General features: G+C 38.9%; 2 protein-coding genes across 2 annotated transcripts; both read left to right on the top strand.

The window, feature by feature from the left end:
• Positions 1 to 322: 322 nt before the first annotated feature.
• Positions 323 to 1,758, top strand: LOC115631288. The gene is made up of 2 exons (XM_030528002.1): positions 323 to 985; positions 1,615 to 1,758. The coding sequence occupies exons 1-2, from the start codon at positions 323 to 325 to the stop codon at positions 1,756 to 1,758; spliced, it is 807 nt and encodes a 268-aa protein (XP_030383862.1).
• Positions 1,759 to 4,164: 2,406 nt separating this feature from the next.
• Positions 4,165 to 6,340, top strand: LOC115631286 (putative gustatory receptor 28b). Its single transcript, XM_030528000.1, has 2 exons — positions 4,165 to 4,809; positions 6,269 to 6,340. The coding sequence occupies exons 1-2, from the start codon at positions 4,165 to 4,167 to the stop codon at positions 6,338 to 6,340; spliced, it is 717 nt and encodes a 238-aa protein (XP_030383860.1).
• Positions 6,341 to 9,805: the final 3,465 nt, after the last annotated feature.

Here is a 9,805-nt window from a genome sequence, read left to right as displayed (position 1 = left end):
TATAGTAAGCTACCATACTTGCCATAAAATGCTTTCAGCAAGCTACGTGGTTTCTCAGTATTGCCAGCAACAAAAATGTTTCTTTGCTTAGAATATTTTAAGACTTTCTTATGTTATTTAATTGAAATAGTGTTTATTTATTTTTGATCAGCCATATTGCTAAACTGCCCCATTGTGCCGTTGTGCGAGTTCCATTTATGTAAGTGCCCAAAAGTATGCAACAGTTTGTAATAGCAGCCATTAGTTTTTTGTCACGCAGCCAACAGGGCGGCTACTTAACCACTTACGGTTTCAGTTTCCGTTAAACACCGCCAACTGCCAAATGTGTCGTTCAATCGCTACGCTTTTCTTCCAACGTACTTGGTGTTGGCTTTTCAGCACGCCCGACTTTTATGGCAGCATTCGGCTGCTCATTAGTATTGCGTACTTTCTGGGCATCACGCCCTTCCATGTCGCCCGAGACCCGAATGGGATGCGTTCGTTGCGCGATTGTTGGATTGGATTTGTTAATGTGATTGCCCATTGGCTGCTGCTCTCCTACTGCTATACGTACATATTTCTTCAGAATGAATCCCTGATCGGTTACTTTATGCGCACATATATTTCCGAGTTTACGACGCGACTGCACGAAATCGGAGGACTAACTGCCACCATTATTACCTTTATGATGACAATTTTCAGACGTCGCCACCTTAAAAAGGCTTGTGAGCTGATCGTGCGCATCGATCGGTGCCTGGACCAGCTGCAACAATCGGTGGCATATACGAATATGCTGCGCTATGTGCTCGTAGTGCTGAGCTTGCTGGCATTCCTAGATGGAGCAATGATTGTGACGTGCGTTGTGTGCCTTCGACAGTTGAGGGTACGGGCCTCCTGGCAGCTATGCTTTGTCATTGTCTACGAGATGCTGGCCATCTCTATAACCATATGCTTCTTTTGTCTCTTAATGCGTTCGATACAACGACGATTTGGCCGCATAAACAAGGTGAGTGAAATAAGTAGAGTAATTAAGTAAGTAAGATTATTTTTATATACAAGTATATACTTATCAATGGCAATAATGTCGCATTATCGAGAATAGACGGATCTATCCATACATTTCTATTATGAAGGGAGACCTGTTTTTATAGCTTTAATATTGTTGATACACATTCACTTCAAAATTGTTTCCAATTCGCTTCAAACTTAAAAGCAAATCGCGTAGGCTATCTCGTCAATTACTAACTTTTTTGTTTTGTAGGCAATCTCAATCACAAATACTGCATTAAGATTTATATTTGAATATATAAATATTTTGTTTTATTTAACCAGTCTGGGTCAAATTTGATGAAATAAATATATCAAAATGATAAAGTTTATCTTAAATAATTTCTGTAACTTATGTTTTTTTTTCTGACCACAAATGATGATTATTTTGTTTTTTAAAACGAAAAATTCATTCACTTATAGCAGTTTTGATCAAAAATTTATGAAAAACGCTCGTTGCAAATTTTTTTTTAAAAATTTGATTAAATCAAAATAAAGATGAGGGATTTTCGTCAATCAAGAATCGAAAATGCAGCCAAGCTAAGAGCAGAGAAGGCTACAGCATTAATACTAAGGGTTTGGGACCAGGAATTTGGCAAGGAAACGGGCCCAAGCACAGAAAGCAGCCACCGCAAAAAAAGAGCTGTCGAAAAGGAGGCCAACAATGAAGAAGAACCAAATCTACAAGCAGATGCTGATGCAGATGAAGAGCCTCAGAACGGCAGTTTCTAAACTTTAGACAATTTCCATATCCATTTTGTTCAATTGTACGTGCGTATCATTAGAAACTGCTTTTAAGCTTAACGGAAAAACTCTTAAGAAATCGAAGTGATGTTTTCCCCAAATAATACATATTATCTCTTTAAGGATTAGCTTATCATACAGAACTATAGGCTGAGCTTCATGGCTAAAACTTTACCTTATAGCTATATCTAGATGGTAAGCAGTACAGTAGAAACCATAGAATCGTTCAGATGGGAAAAGACCTGCAGTCCTCGGTTTGCTTTTCATTTCTGAAAAGCCAAGATTATGAGAGTATCTGTATTAAAGTATTTTCTGAGTCTTTTACTCATAGTTTGTATTTGAAGCCGTTAAATGAGCTGCAGATTCATCGCCAATGCTGCTACAGAAATTGTTAAAAGCAGAGCAAATATTTTCGATTTCAATTTATTCACTTTTTTTCAAAACCATTTGAACTTAGAAATGAAGTTACGATATTTTAATGTAAAGAGTGCAGACAGCTTAGCCTTTTCTACATAATTAAACAAAATGGAGAAATATATATATAAAGTTAAACAAAAATTGACAAAATTATACAAAGAAACCCATAAACCCATTGGAGCAAATGATTAAACTTATAAAACTGGTATTATTCATGGGTCCTGCAGAAAAATGAATTGTATTCGTTTGAGTTTTCGAATAATAAATAGAAATAAGGAATTAGTCCAAATATATTCAAATCAAATTCGAAAATGCAAATTTTCACGCCCCAATTGTATTTGCCGATATACATTTGTAACATTTTTGTTATTATTATTTTTTTCGTTTGCCTGAGTTAGATTGTTGCAGTGTTCTGCTAACAGCTTTTGAATAGTTGAATACTTTTTTCATAATAATGTTGTATCCTTATAGGTTATACTGTGTGAAGATAGTTTTATATCAGTACCTTAAACTATAATGTTGACCTGCTTGTATTCTACAGAATACTTATTTGCTTGATGCCTCGAAATCATTTCGAGCTAATTTTTAAGTCTTTTATAGCTATAGGTAGTGGAGTGAAAAAGCAGCTTTCATATTTTGCAAGACATAACAATACAAAAAAAAATTAAACATCAAAATTTCGCTAGCTCTGTTGCAAACACACATTTATCTACGAATGTGAACATATGCTTACATACAAATGTATATGCTCTAATTTTATTTGCTGCTGGCTAATTCACATATAAGTTTTCCCGAAATAAGCTCAGTGTTTGGAATAAATTGTATTATTAAAATAACCATTAAATTGTAGTATTTTATATATTTGGCTGGCGCACATTTCACAATAGTTTCGTCTACTCCGTTACTTTGTTTCAACATTCCACCTTACACATACTCGGAAAAGAAGCCTCGAAGCTGCTGCACCCACCTCGACAAAGGCCATGTATGAAGAGCTTTCTCGAAACTACTATGCATTGAAAATTTATTCCCAAGTCAGTGGCTAAAATTTCCACTTGACATAAGAGGATTGAATCAGATATGCGTGCTAAAAATATTTCTACTCGTTTCTATGGCCATTATCCTTGATTGCTTAAATATATGCATAAATGCAGTGAATACTAATAGTGTTTAATTTTTCACAACTCAAGGGAAACTGCTCTGACTAATATTATTAGAACAGCAGCAGGAAGGTGTCTATTTTTTGACTGACCTTACTTACATGACAGGCCATCAATTAAAAACTATATTTTGCATATCGTTTGGCACAGCACGTGCATGCTATTCAAAAAAGGAGGATATTAGCAAATAATAAACGTGGGAGGAACAAAGGGAGGAGTGATCTGCATATGGCCCGTAAAGTGCCATAAACTTTACATATTACGCATACGCACCGTGCACCGCTCAGTTGAGTGTGACGGCAACAAAAATGTCAAAATTTGTGGTGTGATAATGAATTGCCAGGTAGTTCCCACACTCTCTCACACACACAGGCACACAAACACAAGCATATGCACACATCCACTACTAGATTAAATTCCGGCGCCTGTTCGACTATGCTAAGCAGGCGATGACAAGGCGAGCGACAGTGCAAGCGAGAAGGATACCCACACACACGCACACACACTCATTCATGGACTATGTACTGGTTGACAGACTGTTGTGTCTATTACGAGAATGGTTCCACCCCTTGCTTTGCACACTCGGAGGCGTGAGGGAGTCATTGAACATCATGATGATGATGATGGTTTGTTTCGTTTTTGCGCATCGTCTTCTTCAGGCGCCGGCTCGTTTTGCATTTGCGCGGCGCTCGCTTGCGCCTTCCGCTCGTCCTTACTAGCCAGGCAAGCAGGCAGGCAGGCAGTTCAAGTTGACACTTCCACATCGACGGTTGTGCGCTGCGCGTTCGCGTTTTGTTCGCATCTCTCAGCCTTTAGTATAATGTCCACCACACTGACGCGTGTGCGCAAATATTTTATCTCAACGCAGGTGTACGAGGCTTTGCGTCCTCTATTCTTTCTCACCTTCCTCTACGGCCTGACGCCGTTCCATGTGGGCAAGCGCAAGATGGGTGAAGCCTACTTGAAAATGTCCTTTTTCGGTGTCTTCAACATCGTCGTTTATATCGTGCTGTGCGCCTTCTGCTACATCTCATCGCTGCGCCAGGGCGAGTCAATTGTCGGCTACTTTTTTCGCACGGAAATCTCCACCATTGGCGACACACTCCAAATCTTCAATGGACTAATTGCCGGGGCCGTCATCTACACATCGGCCTTTGTGAAGCGTTGCAAATTGCTCGGAACTCTGACCATTCTGCATAGCTTGGATACGAATTTCAATAATATTGGTATACGCGTTAAATACTCACGCATCTTTCGCTATTCGATACTCGTGATTGTCTTCAAAATCTTCATACTCGGCATCTATTTTGTGGGCGTCTTCCGGCTGCTCGTCTCCCTCGGCGTCACTCCATCCTTCTGTGTCTGCATGACCTTCTTCCTCCAACATACGGTCGTCTCCATCGCCATTTGTTTGTTCTGTGTGATTGCGTTCAGTTTCGAGCGTCGATTGAGTATCATCAATCAGGTGAGTAGTGCGTGTGTGTGCGTGTAGTGTAAATATTTACATTGTGAACCCCCCCCCCTCTAGTGTTGTTGTTGTTGTTGTTGCTGTATCAGCAGACGCACTGGCTCTGCGTGGTGCCTCATGGCTGCGGGACTCACACAAATCAGGCGTGAAAATAATTTATGTTAATTCAATGAACACATGTGTATTTGATTTTCGGACTGATATCGCTATTGTTGTGGTTGTAGTTTTATTGCCCGTGGCGATTGTTTTTGACTTGTTTTGACATTTAATATAATTATGTGAAGATGCGCTATCCGAGTCGCTCTATTCTAATCGAGGACATTGCTCCTCTTCGTCTAGACCTCAAGGCATTTTATGCCAAAAGTTGATTTAGAAATATAGTTATTGTGCATAGATGTGAGACAGATTTGTGAGCAATCAGTTAATGCTGAATAGCAATTAGGAAATTATAATTATTGCTGCGTTTTAGTTATTTAGGCGCTTTTAGAATAATTAGAGGAGTGTACGTACTTTATGAGTTGAGGTTTTCAATTGTTAAGTGAGTGAAGATTGCTTCAGATTATCAAGGCAATTCAATTAAATAATGTATAACTTTTATATACAGTTTTACTTTTTTGTTGAACCCATCATACATATATGTTTATTATATTGTGGTACTCAGAATTTGAAGATAACATTTGATTATAATCTGAAGTGTTTTACAGTTTAATGAGTTTTCAAAGAGACTTACTTATTTACACTTTAGAACTTGGGCAAGAAAACAATTCTTCCACCTATTCAATATAAATATTATTATAAACAAAGAAAAGCAAGATCCTGAGAGCAAAAATTAGCCAGAATTTTGCTTTTAATGCATTGAAATAAATATCAGACTGATTCGTAACTTTAATTTATTAACGAAAAGACAACGCTTGTAAGCTGCATAAAGGCGAATAGAAAGCGCATTTTTATTCTTATAATAATTCGAATAACTTCAAGGAACAATTTTCTAGAAACATTCTTCAAAAAGACACGCATTACTATAACAGAAAACTATACATAGAACTTTGGAGTACTCTTTGTTATTCAAAGCCTGTTTGGGATGTTTCTGGAAATGTTTTATTTCGAATATTTTATCAACAGATATTTTTTTAATAAACGTCATTTTTGATATGTATATTTTTTTACCCTGAAACTTTACGACTGCTATCCAACGAGGAAATTAGCAAACAAAACATTCCTACTTGCTTAAAAAATTCCTAAATAAGTAATATAATTATATTATCGTTTACGCGTAAGCAACAACATATTGTAGGGCAACTGACCAAATCTCACCTGATGTTTACAACACACTACTTTTTACCCCCTAAAAAGAAAGCACATAAATTCATGTTGGCCAAGTCGAGTTCATTCACGGTAATAATAAAATTAATTAAGACTAATAGGCTTACTGAATATATTCCAGTGTCATAAATAGAGCACAGAAATTTTGGGGCACAAGTGTGAGTCGAAATTGGACTCAGAGTTCGTCGAGCGACTCATTCATTGAGCGAATTCGAATCCTTAGAGTGCAAGGAGTCACTGACCAGCTAGTTGTTTACACTGTAAATTATAAGATGGACTAACAGAAAGAGAAGGAGAGAGGACGAGGGCGAGGGCGAGAGAGATAGGCAAATTCCATATGCATCTCAGGGGAGACATACAAAGACCCATTCATTAAATGAAAAAGTTTAGGCTAATGGTTGTCTGGTTAAATAGTCTGGTGTGCTGCCAATATGTAAGTACGCACAGCAACAGGCAGGCAGAAAATTATTTACCGTTGACAAAGCAGACACACCCCCGCCCCCACACCCGCCTTCGCAGCCAACCGAGCAGTTATGTAAACGAGCTGTGTGGTGTCGGACCCATGCAAATATTTCGCTGCCCAGGCGCTTCGTCAGTCAGTTGCCGCGCAAAGCTCAACCGGTGCAGACGCCTTCCTCTCGACCTCAGACAACCGACTTCCGATTTCCGTGTGACTGTGACACAACTACTCGTACATTGTGCCATGACCGATAAGAGTGACGATGTGGAACTGAACGTCCTGCCTCAGCCATTTCGCAGCCGAGTGCGTCGCCTGCTCTCGGCCAAGCAACTGCACGAGTGTCTTCGTCCACTCTTTCTGGTGACCTTCCTGCATGGTCTGACTTCCTTCTATATCACCCTTGCGGGTGTTAAGAAGACAGGCTTCGGTTATCTGAACGGCATAATGCATATTGTCATCTATAGTGTGTGCTATTCCCTGACCATTCTGAATGGCTGCGAGTCTGTGGCCAGCTACTTCTTTCGCTCGCGCATCACCTACTTCGGCGATATGCTGCAGATCGTGAGCGGCTTCATTGGCGTCACTGTCATCTATTTGACGGCCATCATTCCCAAGCACCGTGTGGAGCAGTGTCTGCAAAAGTTCCACACCATGGACATGCAACTCCAGAGTGTCGGTGTCAAGATTATGTACAGCAAGGTGTTGCGTTTCTGCTACGCCCACCTCACGGTCACCTTTTTGGTAGATTTCGCCTTCTCATGCGGCACCTTCTTCGTCATCTATTCGGCTGACATGGCTCCATCGATAGCCCTGCACTTCACCTTCATAACCCAGCACACGGTCCTCACGCTGGCAACTACCATGTTCACCTGCTTCACCTATTTGGTGGAGATGCGACTCGTTATGGTCAATAAGGTACGTTGCGAAACTGTTTAATTATTTACAGAGTTTCCGAATTACAGTTAAAACTTGACAAACTTAACTCAACCTAACTAAGTTATAAGCAACAAAAGTTTTTGGATTTTGGGAAAAACGTTATTTATTTATTATATAGAAGTGTTTTAAAATGGTGTTAATGTGTTTGTATTGCTTTATACGAGTAGTTTCATGCATAAGCTCCCACAATATTACAACAGTGTTCAGTAATAACTACTGCTAGCAAGCAGTTAAAACCTTGAGTCATCGTTTTACTTACATTTAATATGAATTCGTCTATAAAGTTTGTACAAGTAGTGAAGTCTTGCGTGTGGCCATTCGATTTGTTTTAAAAGCGAAAAACGACAGCACGGTTTAATATATTTGGCAATCCATCGTCTGACCAAATGTGAAAGAACAATAAATATTTTTAATTTATATTTGCATATAATTACTACTACTGTTTAATATCGAAAAAACTTGATTATAAGGTACAGAAGTAGCTTGTTAGGGAATCGGAAGAAGCGTAATGTACAACAATAACCTACATTAAACTTATAGAACAAATTGTTTGAAAAGAACGTCTTCACTTTAACAATTTATTTATATACTAAAACTATGTAAAATTGCATCAAAGAACCTTTCTACATAATTACTTTCAATGTTCTTTATTTATTGGTAGTTTTGAAATCGATACATGTTTGTGGTGTATAAAATGAAAGCAAAGCAGTTGTCTTACACCCTTCGGGTACAGGGTATACAAATTCATAGCCAATCTAAGGGAATAAATAAGTAAATTTTAAAAATAAATGTATCAACATTAATTTATTATTATTTTCTGTAATTGCTGGCAACAAATTATAGCTAAATATCGAAATCTTCCAAATAGTAGTAGTAGAATTAGTAGTGGTAAAATAAATAAGCAAATATAAAAAAAGTATCAGCATTAATTTATTATTTATTTCTGTAAATGTTGGCAACAAATTATAGCTAAATATCGTAGTCTTCCAAATAGTAGAGTAGCAAGAAAAATCTGCCTCGTCTGCCATTGGAATGCTGATTGAGAAGTGGTTTGAAATTGTATGCATTTAATATTTTAAGCTCCGACTAAGTTACTGGAACGACATGTTTGGAATGAAATCCCAATACTTAAGAAATCTTAATAATTGTGCTTTGTAGCTTATATAAAAACAACTTAAATGGTTCTAAAATATTACTTCAACTAAGTTTCTCTGCAAATTCGAAATTTTTTTTGTCCAACTCGTCTCAATCACTCCAACTAGCAGAAAAACCCGACTTTATGAAGTAATTTAAAAAACTATAGCATACTTTCATGCGTCTTTGAAGAGTGCTGCATATTTAATTACCTTATTATTAGCTCTCATCCAATTTCAATTAAATTAATTACCCTGTCAGACGCCAAGCGCTCCCCAAGCCACCTCGGCTGCACCGCTGTCCACACTTTATAATTTCATATACGAACGGCGTTAGCAAAACAAACAATAAAAATGGGAACAGCCATAAAATGAAGCTTATAAAGTGTGACAGCTTTCAATTAAGGGGTCATGACAGCGCGTGTAAACAGACCGAACAAAGTTGGCACACCGCAAAGTTCAAGGTGTAGATGCCATTAATAAGCGTGTGCTCGATTTTATGAAATAATAATTTCACTTGATTACAGGCTAGACTATAAAGCCCCTGAGTCCGGCACACATGACCGCACAGTTCCAGTTCACAATGTTGCGATTTTGCCGCGAATTATTTCGACCACGTGACGCCTACGGAGCGGAGCAAACGCTACTGCTGCTCACCTATGTGCTCGGTCTGACGCCGTTTCGGCTACGTGGGTCCTACGGTTCGCGACAATTCCAATTGTGTCGTTTGGGATATCTCAATGCGCTGCTGCAGCTTATTTTTTTCAGCTATTGCTTCCTCTGGGCCCTCATACGGCAGCAATCGATTGTGGGCTATTTCTTCAAATCGGAAATATCGCAAGTGGGCGATACGCTCCAAAAATTCATCGGCATGACGGGCATGTTGACGCTGTTCGTGTGCAGCTGTCTTCGGGTCCGGCGACTCATTCACCTCTACGATCTGGTGGCAAAGATTGACAACTCCTTGCTCGATCTGGGCATATGCTTCAACTATCCGCACATCATGCGTGTGCGACACACCAAGCTGTTCCTGATCCTGACCGTTCAGTTGGCCTATCTGCTCAGCAGCATCTACATGCTGCTCAATAATGACTTTCATCCCGGCATGCCCGCTGCAGTCGCCTTCTTTGTGCCACAATTC

This window comes from Scaptodrosophila lebanonensis, unplaced genomic scaffold (genome assembly GCF_003285725.1).
Source record: "Scaptodrosophila lebanonensis strain 11010-0011.00,11010-0021.00 unplaced genomic scaffold, SlebRS2 tig00001412-arrow-pilon, whole genome shotgun sequence".
NCBI classification, from domain to species: domain Eukaryota; kingdom Metazoa; phylum Arthropoda; class Insecta; order Diptera; family Drosophilidae; genus Scaptodrosophila; species Scaptodrosophila lebanonensis.
Note: the sequence above shows the minus strand (reverse complement) of the source record. Positions and strands in the feature narration are given on the sequence as shown.

Bases quoted from the DNA above. Each gene is read 5' to 3' on its own strand.
- LOC115631288 (XM_030528002.1), top strand. From the start codon at position 323: ATGTGTCGTTCAATCGCTACGCTTTTCTTCCAACGTACTTGGTGTTGG. The intron at 986-1,614 runs GTGAGTGAAATA...GTTTGGGACCAG, and splicing joins GATTTGGCCGCATAAACAAG to GAATTTGGCAAGGAAACGGG.
- LOC115631286 (XM_030528000.1), top strand. From the start codon at position 4,165: ATGTCCACCACACTGACGCGTGTGCGCAAATATTTTATCTCAACGCAG. The intron at 4,810-6,268 runs GTGAGTAGTGCG...TGTCATAAATAG, and splicing joins GATTGAGTATCATCAATCAG to AGCACAGAAATTTTGGGGCA.